The sequence below is a fragment of the Poecilia reticulata genome, chromosome 5 (assembly GCF_904066995.2).
Source record: "Poecilia reticulata chromosome 5, P_reticulata-male-v2, whole genome shotgun sequence".
Classification (NCBI taxonomy): Eukaryota; Metazoa; Chordata; class Actinopteri; order Cyprinodontiformes; family Poeciliidae; genus Poecilia; species Poecilia reticulata.
Genome location: NC_088834.1, coordinates 9,937,036 through 9,950,550, shown reverse-complemented (window position 1 = coordinate 9,950,550; position 13,515 = coordinate 9,937,036). Strand labels below are relative to the sequence as shown.

Below are 13,515 nucleotides of genomic sequence, written 5' to 3'. Positions count from 1 at the left end.
GGGTCGTGCTCACTCTTTTCTCCCCACTCCTAGAGGAAGCGCCAAGACCATTTTCTGACTGGACTTGACGCTCTGGAGACGTGCGTTTTAGTTTTGATCTGTGCAGAAATGTGTGTTTTTGAAGTGTACCAAGTTTGAAAGCCTTTTAGTTTTTAAGGACCTAAACATCTTATTTTTTGGTCAGTTACTATTTATGTCTCTACTATCAAGTATTGATAGTAGATATATTTAAAAAATAGGAAGAAATTAAATCCATTACAGATTTAAAATAAAGTGAACAAATTGTACTTTGGATTAATACTCATTTTAACTTTTTGGTTTTAAAAAGAAATAGCATAGATTAAACAATAATTAAACCTCTAATGTCATCTGATATATTCCATAAGAAATTCTATGCATTTTGTTGGATTTAAAACCATCTTATCTTAGTCTGTAATTAAAAAAAGTAAACGGTACACAATGAATAAGTCAACCAGTTAAATAAACAGCTGGACTAAGAAACATGCAAAAACCTAATTCAGCTTATTGAAGTTGACAGAAGTATTGTGAAACTAATTAAACTCTTTTGTTTTTCGGAGGGAAATGTCGCAAATATTTAAGCGATGCCTTGTTGAACTTTTAAAAAGCCAGAAAATGTAAATATTTTGGGGCAGATGTGGAAAGAGGAGCTTTTTACGGACACGGTCCTGCCCACGAACCTGCCTGCCTGCCTGCCTGCCTGTGTGTGAGTCCGCCTGCTTGTCACATAGCGGACCGCGCAGCAGCTCGGATTCGGCAACGTTTTCCAGATGTTCCGCGCTTGTGTCACACTGAATCATACACTCCGAGAGAAACTTTGTTTAATAAAATTACAAGAAAGTAAATTTTTGAATGTAATTAAAATGTTTTTCCTTAATTTCTATTAATAGTTTCCTTTAGATGACATTTTTAAAAAATTGTTAGCCTTTTCTTATGCAGTTTGGTTTTGCAAAAGCAGCCTTTTTTTATTTAAAAAAAAAAGATTTAACGTTTTTGGAGTAAATTAAGAACATTTTTGTTTTTCCATGAAAGTAGTGTGTTGGCCAACAGCAGCAGTACAGGGTAGGTAAATCCCATTTTGAGCTGATGGTCTGGTCGTAACCTGAGTAATCCTTAGTCCTGATTCTCCTCCTTTAATAAGTTAAATGCATTTTGGGAGAGTTTTCAGCTTTGCTGCTGCTGCTGCTGCTCTTCAGCACGTAAAGATCTCTGCGGTTTTGGTCAAATGTGGAAGTAAAAAATTCAAACAGAACTTAAAAATGCGAAGTGGATCCACTCGAAAGATACGGCTGTTCTGAAAATATTTTGACAGCAGTCCATTCCTGGTTAACTAAAAACACAAAAAACTTTAAAATGGCTGTGCAAGTTTTCCTTTTGTAATGATTCAAGCTTCAGTTTTTTGCATCTACTTTTTATAATACAGTAGCAAAAACAGAAAGTATCAGTAAAAAAGAACACAAAAAAAAGCGCATGCAACATTTAAAAATAGGTGTCTCATTTAAATTTAGCTTTCTACGAAATACTCCCTTTACAGCTGTCTCACCTTCAAATTAGCAACAAAACGACTAAAATACTAGCTGCTATCTTTTGTTGTAAATATTGTGCTATTTTTGCTGTCCAGACGAGTGGCCTGTGAGTATTTCCACGGTTTAAGTCGGCCTGTCTGCTACCCCAGAATAACCCTGGCGGGTTATTCATAACACCACAGACCTCTCTGTTACTGGGGGCAGCCACTTTTATTCAGTTCAACTTACTAGACGCGGTTATTATTGGCACTTGTCCTATTAATAGGGAGAACTGCTAAAAACCGAGCGGTGTGTTTGTGCTGGGCGTGCCGACGCCTTAGAACAGAGCCGCATATAAACACGAGTGGAGGCCATGTTAACTCCGTCATGATTGGAGCGGCTGTGGCGTTCAGGTTCTGTCACATCCAGCGTATTTATGTCGCTGGGAGCTCTGGAGGCGACTGTTCGGGGAAGGCAGAGTTGGGTGATTGCAGGGGATTAGGCGGTGGATGTGAGGCGGCCCGGCTCCACACGGTTCTCCACTTCTGTGTGGGAGCAGAGAGCCAGCGGTACCTGACTGACTGCCTGATAAGCAGCTTTAGTGTGTGTTCTGCACATTTGTTCTCTTTTATTCTTCCGCTGTCTCTCAGTTGCGTCCTCTTTCTGAACTCGCCGTCTCGTGGTCGGTCCAGTAACCCGTCCAGTATTTGAGCTTCCGCATTCCCTCCCCCTCCTCGCTCTGCTCGGTGGGTTACCTGCTGCCCTAATGTCACATTTCACCCCTGACTGCCACATTCCTGCTTATCTCAGAGGGGAGCTTACATACCTGATCTCAAGGAGGCAGCTCCAAACTACCTTCCCACCTTTCTAGTCGTCAACAAATCCAGCGGGTCTAGAGTCAAACAAGGAGGGAAATCTTCCTGCGTCAGCTGCCTGTTTTTAGTAAATGCAATTTTTCTTCCAAACTCCTTTATTATTAATTCTTGCAGGTTTTTCTTTTTTTTTATTGAGCTACGTTTTACTATAAAAACTGTTTCCAGAAATGTGACCTCTGCAAATTGATACCACCTGGGTAAATCTTGCAGTTGAGTTTTTGGTTTTATTTTCAGAGTTCATAGGACGGGTTCTTGAAATTCTTGAAAGTGCTTGGATTTCAATTGTTGTTTTTAAAGTTTGGGATGTGCATGATTTCTATATAAAATCTTTGTAAGTGCTTGACATTCAAACGGCATAGTTTTGTAATAAAGTGCAATCCAACATTTGATTAAAAGCTTAAATTTGGAAAACATTATTTACCGGAAAATTATTATTATTATTATTATTAAATAATAAAATTGACTTATTATTATTTATAGGAAAATATGTGTTTATTTAAAATATATAAATATACAGAGAGTTTAGGTTTAAGGTTCCTTGACAAAGGTGGACAGAAAATGAAGAGATTTATAGCCATGGTACTTTATGCCTCAGAATATCTCCATGAACTATATCATATTTTTGATAAACTCAAATTGTACTAAAATAAAATTACAAAATAACCCCCATTTATGTATCAAAGTATTTGTTTCTCGCCTTTTACTGAATTCACAGTACGTACTGTTAGTCGATGAGTTTACGGACCAGAGAATGTAGAAGGTTTCAGTTTTCAAACATTTGGTAAACTGGTTAAGATTTTGCAGATGATCAGATGATTAAAGAACTTTTTTTTATCACTGGTTGATTGACTGATGCATCACTCGTTAATCCCTGTAAGGTTTTTGTATTTTGGTTGCACAGCCACTGTTTGTTGGTCTGGTGGACCCGCTGAATTTTACTGTTCAAATTCAACACAAAAAAGATTTTTACATTATAATACAAAAACATGTTCACTTCAATTACATCTATATAAACAGCAAATATGACTGTTTTCTGCCTTTTAAATTTTAAGGAAAACGTTTTAGGAAAAATATTACTCGTTAATGTTTGCTGTATGACAAAAACATGCATTTTAAAAAGGACCACATTTCTATTCAATATAAGGGAATATAAGTTATCTTTAAATTAATCTGTAAGGTTTTATAACCTTTTTATAAAATCTTTTTTTGTATTTTTATTGGAAATTTCAACCAAAAAGAACACAAGTTGCATGCATACATACGGGCAGGCACCAAGTTGGCTAAGAATGGGCATTTGTCTGTAGTGAAGCATCTGGCACCTGCATGTTGCAACAGTGTTTTAATGTTATGATGCAGTAACAAAATTCGCACAAACATCCTTGCACCTCTTAGTCCAAGGACTTTGCACAGACTTCCCTTCATTTTAGTAACTGCATTTATGCCAAACCCAGACATTCTCCATATCCCTTACCCTAACAAGTATATTCCTAACCCTAACCTTTACCAAAAACCTTGTTCATACTATACCTTAAACTTAACAAGGAGAGCTCAGTAATTGAAAGAAATGAAGATCAGGAAAATGTTCTCTGTTTCTATGAATGACCTCCCCATATTGGTGAAAATGGTTATAATGATCCGCTATAAGCACACACACGAACCCATTCCCCTCTCCTCACAAACACACACCCCCACACACAAACAGGCATGAAGGTGTACAGTTTTATCAGGTCTGGGTTTGGTTACCCGGACATCCTGAGTGTAATGGTGTAGGAGGTTTGTGCGGTGTTGACTTCTCTACAGTTATATGTTAAGTATAATTTACATGATGATTATTATTAACTGAATTTAACAAGATTGTATATAACTACAAAAGATGAAGTGAAACATATTTAAGCGTGAGGCATGATTTATTTGGATAGAGGAAGTCTTTTATTTTGAAGAATGCTCAACAGGGTCTGGTTCTGTCTTTTGTCACTTTCTTGCCTTCTGTTAATTTTGGTTGCTAGGTTCCGAACAGGGGCTGCACAGTGGCGCAGTTGGTAGAGCTGTTGCCTTGCAGCAAGAAGGTTCTGGGTTCGATTCCCGGCCTGGGGTCTTTCTGCATGGAGTTTGCATGTTCTCCCTGTGCATGCGTGGGTTTTCTCCGGGTACTCCGGTTTCCTCCCACAGTCCAAAAACATGACTGTCAGGTTAATTGGCCTCTCCAAATTGCCCCTAGGTATGAGTGTGTGTGTGCATGGTTGTGTGTCCTGTGTGTCTCTGTGTTGCCCTACGACAGACTGGCGACCTGTCCAGGGTGTACCCCGCCTCTCGCCCGAAACGTTGGCTGGAGATGGGCACCAGCACCCCTCCCGACCCCACTGAGGGAAAAAGGGTGCAAGAAAATGGATGGATGGATGGAGGTTCCGAACAGCTGTTGCCATTATCAGCTGTCGCTGTTTTTTGTTTAAAAAAAATAAAAATAAAAACACCTATACAGAAATGTTTAGCAAAAGATATCTGAGCCTTCGTGGTGATTGAAGAAGCTTTCGCTCCGTAACGTGGTGGCGGTCATCAAATTTGTTTTCTGAATTATGTTCTACGCAGAAAATATCGGAATCAAGGCCAATGAGTCCAAGTTTGAAAAAATCGGTACTTGTATTTTCCTTGCTATAATAAAAGTAAAAACTGGTCCCACAGACACGAGCAGCTTACAAGGATTAATACATTTTTATTTTTTCTTAGAACTCTACTGTATTTTTAATGCTTTTGCTGAAGAAATGTGATTAATATGTTTATTTCTTTTGATTCAAGTCACTACTTCAGCTTTTCGTTATCCGTTATCGCGTGTCTTTCCTGGAATGTTGTTTTTCATCTTCATGAAGTGTGGCATTACAGCCAGTTGAGAAGCACACCTCTGCATGATGGCCAGACTTCAGTGTAAACTTGAAACTTCTTGCAACTTCAGACATGTAAACGTGCAGACTGTATGAGCGCCTTGTGCCTTAAATTATTGTTGCTGAATTTGACTTAATCCTTTGATTATTATTTTTTTATATAGATTTTAACAAAAAATCACATATGAGAAAGACGGAGTAGTCCTCCTTATATATAACGGTATATATTCTCCTCGCTGCTGTGCATTATTGTGTTTACCTCACTTTGCCTGTAAATGATTCCTCTAAAACACACAAGCAGTTTGGTAGCCTGTTGATTGATTATTTGCACACTGATTTCTTTTTTTTTTTTAGGAGGGGAGTTTGTTGCCACAACAGTTTAAAGATTTCCTCTCAGTATATCTGAACTGACCTCAGTGTTTCCTCACTCCCTTCCCAGCCCTGACTTGATGGAGCAAACACCTCAAAGCAGCTGACTCTGATTCAGCCATCCAGAAAGCGCGAGAGCGACTCGCACCTTGAAAAGCGGCAGCGCTATCACTCAGTGCAGCAAAACAATTAACATGCCTTTGGGTGGGCAGTCTGCAAATCTGAATGTGCTGTGGGCCTGCATACCCACCCACGCACATACACATAGCCGATTCCACACACACGCACGCGCACACACAGATCCACACTCCTCCTCCTGTACTCCTGTACTACTACAGCAGCTCCATTGACGAGGCTCCTCTGGTCTGACGGAGCCAACGGCTGCTGGTGACTCAGACTGTCTGCCTCTGATCTCACAGCAGCTTCAAACACAGCGCCCCCTTGCGGCCGTTCAGTCACAGCCGCTCCAATCCTCCTCATGCTTTCACTATTGACTGTACACAGACTTTGTACGTGTTGGTCGTGCATTAGCAGGACATGTGGGGAATTGTAATCATTGAAACATGTGTCAATGGGTTTGTGTAAAAGTTCAGTTCTGATTGTTTTTATTTGTTCTGTTTGCAGCTTCTTAGACAGGATTGATGTGGTGAGGCAGAACGACTACACCCCCACGGATCAGGTAACATCTACCAGATTTTCCACAAACATCAATCATGCACCTTATTTACAGAACTCAACGAGGAAAAGAGTTATTTAATTGAATTAGTTGCTTTATTTTGTGTGCACTGGTACTGAGAACACTAGCTCCACTTGCTCACTATTGTGTGCCACTTTACAATCATTCGTTTTCATTACTAATAACTTCACTTCCCCTTACTGTCACTTCATTTGTTTATTGCTTAGTGGAGAACAAGTGCAGATTTTTTCTTTTGTTTTTTTATTTTGTCACACTTAAATGTTTCAGATTATTAAATAAATCTTTATCAGACCATTTCAACCTAAAAATAACAAACTATTCCTTCTTATTAAGTGGAGGAAATCCTGAAACAACCTGGTTCAGTGTAGAAAATGTATTCACTCACATTATTAAATAATACATTTATCAATCAACCACATTTATATTTCAGTTTTTAGTTCAGATCTGTTGTTTGCCATATCTGTGAAATCAAGCAATCATTTAGAAAACCTTTCTGACCACAAGAGGTGGGCAAACATATGTCAAAAAGCAGCAACATCCACAACCTAGACAAATTTAAGAGCAGATCTGAAACAAGGTCATTGCTCTGAAATCAGACATCCTAATTTGTAACAGTATTCACCCGTTTGATTTTTTACCCTTTTTATTGCTCTTAATAATTAATCATAATTAACAAAATTGGGCCTTTTGACACAGAAATGTGCTAATAAATAAATAAATAAAGCTGAAAAAAAAAAACTTCAAAGAGGAAGCCTATTTCTGCAAAATGAGACAGTAACTGTCTCAGGTGATTTCTATTCCACTCATAAAAATACTAGCTCCATTTGGCTGGACCTGTGTTGAATTAGGTCAGTCACTTTAAATGGGACAAATATATAAGCAGTCACTTATTTGATGTTCCACATTTTATTTGTCATTAAGGTGTAAAAGTCAGTTTGATCGCCTCTGAAATCAGACATCCTAATTTGTAAACCATTTTAACAGAAACCTGTTTAAATTATTTTCAGTTTGTTTGTTTTTAACCATGACTTCAATGAGAACTTGTCCTGTAAATTATTTTTGTCCGCTTTTATTTACTGCTTTTTATTTATTATTGTTTTACTTTTTGCGGACAGGTAATAATCATAGCAATAAAAAAATAACATTTAAAAGAGGAGAAACCATCCATTCATGCTTTTTTCCTGCAGTTGAATAAAGCTGCAAAACCTTAGGTCTTGTTTTTGTTCAAAGGGAAAAAGATATTGTTGGAAACGTTTTTTTTGGGGGGGGTTTTTCCCACCAGTTTTTCCCCCCCATAATCAGTTCACGCAAAACAAATACTGTTTAATAGAAGTCTCCTATATTTACTGCTTGCTTTTCCTCCTCTCTTTCAGGACCTCTTGAGATGCAGAGTTCTGACGTCTGGGATCTTTGAAACCAGGTTTCAAATCGACAAAGTTAATTTCCAGTAAGTTTCAAACTAAGCTTGCCACAAATATTAGGTGATTAAGGTTATAGTCACAATAAAAATTACTTGAGTGATATTTATGGTACAAATGCTTCTTTATTCAACTGTCAGGCTTTTTTATCACCTTATTCAAATGAAATTTTAACTTCCTGTGTGTCGCAGTATGTTTGACGTCGGAGGTCAGAGGGATGAACGCCGAAAATGGATCCAGTGTTTTAATGGTTAGATGTCAACTTTACTGCTTTGACAAAATGAAGATTATTATTCAGAGAAAATTGACTATTTAGTTTGACATGGTTTTATTACATACAGACACTAATATCTGAACTTGTGCTACAAATGTGTTTTTGGAAATTATGGTTGAGAACAGAAACATGATTTTTTCCCCCCCCTTAATGTCTGTTTTTTTAACTCTTGTCCAGATGTGACAGCCATCATCTTTGTGGTAGCAAGTAGCAGCTACAACATGGTGATCAGAGAAGACAATCATACCAACAGACTACAGGAAGCACTCAATCTGTTCAAGAACATTTGGAACAACAGGTCCATTGTTTTTCTTTCCCGCTAGATTCAGTAAATAGTAAATGTCAAACAAGCATATTCTCTCTTTAAATGTGTTGCTCTACGCAGTTCTTGTAGACACTATTACTTATGACTTCATTGTTTTTTTATGAATACATTTTTTGTCTAATCTAACACCCGATTTCATAATTTTTCTCCACAGGTGGCTACGGACGATTTCGGTAATCCTCTTCCTGAACAAACAGGATCTTCTAGCTGAGAAGGTTTTGGCGGGAAAATCTAAAATCGAGGAGTATTTTGGAGAATTTGCACGCTACACTACGCCTGATGATGGTGAGTTACCAAACGTTTAGTCAGACATCTGACCTGCATTTATGTTCGTCTGTACGTTTCAAGCTCTGTTCCAGTGATGACGATGCCCACTAAATGTTGAGATTTGGTTTAAATTTTTGTGTTAAAATATCTTCTCTGAAGCAAAACGGATGCTTTTAATCAGATGAAGGTGTGTGTGCGCTAAATATGTGAAAGATTGACTGTATTTCTTCCTTTTCAACAGCAATACCAGAACCAGGAGAGGATCCCAGGGTGACCAGAGCAAAGTACTTCATACGGGATGAGTTTTTGGTTCGTGCAAAGGTTGTTTTCTTGGTGATGGTTTTTTTTTCTTTGGTTTGTTTTTTTTAGCGCTTTGAACAACCAATTTCTAATTTATTTACAAAAACTTATGATTGACAAGTAAAGTAATTATATTGTTGTATTTTTGTTCTCATAGATAATGCTACTGCATGTGCTCCAGGTTACTTTCCATAGAGAATCCCATTTTATCACCTTTCGCTGATTACAGCGGATGAAGCCCAAATGCATCGGTCCACCTCTCGTTCAATCCCACCATCTCTCGCAAACAAGACGCTAAAATAGAAACATTTTATTTTACCGTTTAAAATGTCAAATCTTATTCTAAATAAGCATATATTTAAAAACTGAATGTTTCAGTTAAGTAGGATTGAAAGATGAATGTGTACCAAAGCGAATAAACAGTTATGATGGTCGTAACTGCATCCAACAAATAGTAATGTAAAATTAATGTAAAACTTTTTCTGAAAACATGTGACCTACTTTTAATGATTTTAAGATTTTAGCGCAGTGCATTTTCTCAAGCTTGCAAATCAGCTCAACTTAGCACAGTAAAACGTGAGAAAAATACAACAAAGTTGTAAATGAAATAGTTAAAATGTCCAGTTAAAATGTCCAGGTGTTGCTTTTGGAAACAGGAGATTGTTTTATCGGAAAGCCCGTTGCATTTCTGCGTGTGTTCTCTCAAGAGTCACCACTACTAACCTGTCGTCTTTCCCGTATGTCTTCAGAGGATCAGCACAGCCAGTGGGGACGGACGGCATTACTGTTACCCGCACTTCACCTGTGCCGTCGACACGGAAAACATCCGGCGCGTCTTCAGTGACTGTCGGGACATCATACAGAGGATGCACCTACGGCAGTACGAGCTCTTGTGATGCGCAGCTACGCCAGGCCCGCCCTACTTACCCAACGACCACCCGCCTCACTATGACCAGTTAGCCAATCACCTCTTCACTGTTACCAAATTCACCTAAACGACCGATAAGCCTGACCTCTCCTCTCCTCCACCCGATCCTCCTGGTAATCCAACTTCATAACCACGGAAAAGTGGGAAGACTTTTTACCATCGGCTGTCAGCCTCTCATTTATACGACCACCCGCTCACAGGTACACATGCACTACAGAATGAGACGTTCAGACCCTTGAATATTGCATAATCATGACCCACTCCAGCCTTTTACTCTAAAAGTTAGCAGAGGGGGGGAATCTGCTCACATGCAGGAGTTTATTCACCGCGTGCTGAAGAGAATAGATGGACTCGGATGGTGGCAAGCTGAAACAGAGGAGTGGCTGTCAGCTGTTTTTTTGTTGTTGTTTGTTTTGTTTTGTTTTATTTTCTCCCGTGCCCGGCATGGACAGACTAATTGATTAATGGCTGCCTGCGGACGTGAGCGTGACTCTGAGATGAAGCCATGCTGCTCTCATGGACTGCTTTTCAAGAAACTAGTCGAGGACACACAAGCAAACAAAAAAATATCATACGATGCATAAGAATCATGCATACCAATGAACTTAATGCAGTGCAAAAAAAAATAAAAAATCCAAGCTATATATATAGATATTTATATATGTGTGTATATAAATATGTATATATATATATAAATACATATAAATATAAATATTATATATTCCTGTAATAACACAATTCAAGTTTTAAGTTTTTGTTAGTTTTTACCCCATGTTGTTTGTCGGTGTACACAGTGTGTGAGATCTGCCTTTGTGCACCATTTAACCCCTCCATCCCACACACACACTCATACACCAACATGTTACTCTACATCATTGTCTTCATTTACCCCTGCTGCTATTTGACAACTATTTAACGTGGAAAATAAAGAACAGGTTTGACTTATTGAGGATAAACGGCAACAGAAAATCATGACGTTAAAGATTTGCAGAGACTGGATGCAACGTTTTATAACTGGGCACACACACGCATACACACACACACAAAGATGATCCTCATCGTCAGCTCCCTCCTTCCTCTCCCCATGTCTTGTTCTGTCACCTGCTCCTCCTCCTCCCCGCCCAGCTTTAAATGCGTCTGTCTTTTTATTTACTGCTGGACTATTATTCTTGTACAGACTGTAAAATGTATTATTTTGTACAACTTTATTGAAGAAAAGAAAATAACTTGTAGAAGATCCCTGTGCCTTGATCACGACTGTACGTGTGAAAAATGAGCTAAACATGTAAGTTATGTTTCACTGCGCTGTACATCGGGACGGGTCGGTGCCGCCGCGTCCGGACCAGCTCACCCGACCCTCCGTCCCGCTGCCGCCGCTGAGCAAGACGCGAATGGGGAGGAGCGTTCACTCGGGGAGGAGGCCTTTCGTCTGTTGGTTATTTACATTGTTTTTCCACATTTTGTTTGTTCATTGATTATTTTTGTTCTGCTTTGACTCCTCTCTGGTTTATATAATAGGAATTTTAAAAAGTTGAAAAAAAGAAAATTCAGACACACCACCTTAATGCTGTGTAGTGATGATACTGACTCCTAACACAATTTTATATATATATATATATATATGTGTATATATATATATATATATATATATATATATATATATATAAATATATTTCAGATTCTATATTTTATATATATTTGCGGTACACCTTGTGAGCTGGTGCCTAGGTGGGTATTCATTTTTTTGTTTGTCTTAGTTTTTAACTCTTTTGAGGGTTATCATATCAAGTGGGAAAAGTTTTTTTCCCTTTTTTTTTTTTTTTTTTTTTACATAAAACAAACTGTTCTTTGCCTCAAAAAGAGTTATATTAGTGTTTGGTTCAGTCCACATTACATTCACACAAAGGCTAAAGCAGTTTTAGTAAAACTCAATTTCATGGAGGTCATGGTGCGTTCTAGTTGCAGAGTTCCTCCTCAGTCTGGACCTGTTTGGGTCTGACTTAGGGTTTTACTTCCTCACATGGGTAAATATGGAAGAAGAACATGATTAAGGGAGAAATATTTGTTCCTGTTGTGTAAAGGTTCCTGCTTGTTCGTCTATTTAGAAATTTCATGCATCGTTCACTTAGTCCAGAGGTCTGCAACCTCAGCTAAATGACAGAATTCATTTCACAATTCATGATCCTCAGAGCTAAATGAGACTTGTTTAGATCCCTAAATGTAACACGACTCTTAAAAGACCCCTTATTTTTGATTAATTTTTGATTGTCTGTTTTTAGGTTTTAAAATGAAGAAAATCATTCATTCATCTAGCTGGATAGCCGTTTGTCCCTTTATCAATCACCCATCCAGCTATCTATTATCTAATCCTTCTTTTCATCCTTTCATATTCTCAGTTTGTAGGTTCTGTTAAAGAAATTGTTTATAAAGGGAAAACTCTGGAAGAGACTATTTCCTCTGCCAAGGAGCAGCAAAAATGTAATTTATAGATGGGATAGGGAAGCACAAGTCTAAAAATAAACACAGTTATCACTCTAAGCATTAAGTCAGGTCACACATAAAATCATGAATACCCCTTTAAAAAAATCTATTTAGATACTAAGTAAAAAGTAAATTAATTGGCCTAGTTAAAAAATAATTGGTAAAGCTGCAACAAATTGAGATTTTTGCATTTTCTATATTGCTGTAGTTTTAACTGTATGGTCAGGAACTAAACCAGAAGTCTGATTTTATCTTGCAACTCGATCAACCACATTTTGCTGAAATTGAGGATCATAAACAATTACTGTGGAGAGGAGAAATCACTGAACTGCTGCCTCTTGCACTTTGATCAGATTTTGTTCGGATCAATAACCCAGTTGTCTTTCATCAGGTACAGACGGCACTAGAAGAGCTCAAACTTCAGATGCCAAACATTAAAGTGCTGTAATATTAACATTTAATTATTTGACTTGTTTCAAACCAACACCTTCCCAAATCACCTGGCTAGCTTTTGAGACTCAGACCACCGTTTACGTTTGGAAAATGTTTGAAATTTGGTTTCAATATTTTCCAGGTCTGGAAAAAGAAAAAGAGGATGGTCAAATATTTGTATTTTCAAATTTTAGTCCCTGGCCCATTGTCTGAAGGTATCATCTTCCCTCTGTGTTTTTGCCTTTCTTCATTGTAGCCTTTCTTCTTTTTTTTCTGTGCTTTCCTTTTATACTTTCTTGTCCTTCCTTTCATTTATTTCTCACTTGTGTCTTCCCTTTGTTCTTTCTGTCCATATTTTCTACCTCCATACTCTCATTTTTCCTTCCCCGTGGCATCCTGTCCTTGTTTGAAACCTTCTTTCCTGTTTCTTCCGTTTAGTTTCCTTCTGTAAATTCTGCTGCCTTTAGAAATGCCATCCATAAATTCACAGTAAATTAATAAACAGAACTTTAGAAAGCCGAATACAGAAAGGCTTGTGACGTGAAGGAACCCTGAATATGTTTGCAGCTCAACATGCATAATGTCCCACAGGCTGCAGTCATAAATTAGTTTAATTTTAGCTCACCAGCAACAAGCCTAGACTGATTTATTTCTCATTTAATTTCATATGAAGCTGGTTAATGCTTATATTAGGTCCATTATTGCTTTACCTCAGCATGTTTAACAAAAATGAGACATGATTGTAAAGTT

The 13,515-nt window shown here is 37.9% G+C and overlaps 1 protein-coding gene across 3 annotated transcripts in view; it reads left to right on the top strand.

Annotated features, from left to right (window-relative positions):
- LOC103464384 (guanine nucleotide-binding protein G(s) subunit alpha-like) overlaps positions 1-11,417 on the top strand; it is a 32,414-nt gene extending 20,997 nt beyond the window's left edge. For 2 of the 3 annotated variants that reach the window (XM_081606996.1, XM_081606995.1), the window contains 7 exons: positions 6,268-6,322; positions 7,714-7,787; positions 7,950-8,008; positions 8,210-8,330; positions 8,512-8,642; positions 8,866-8,945; positions 9,674-11,417. In XM_081606996.1, the coding sequence (XP_081463122.1) occupies positions 6,268-6,322; positions 7,714-7,787; positions 7,950-8,008; positions 8,210-8,330; positions 8,512-8,642; positions 8,866-8,945; positions 9,674-9,820 (667 nt within the window). In that variant the 3' untranslated portion in view covers positions 9,821-11,417. The remainder of the gene's footprint in view (positions 1-6,267; positions 6,323-7,713; positions 7,788-7,949; positions 8,009-8,209; positions 8,331-8,511; positions 8,643-8,865; positions 8,946-9,673) is intronic. The other variant, XM_081606997.1, reaches the window with a different exon arrangement.
- The last annotated feature ends 2,098 nt before the right edge of the window (positions 11,418-13,515 follow it).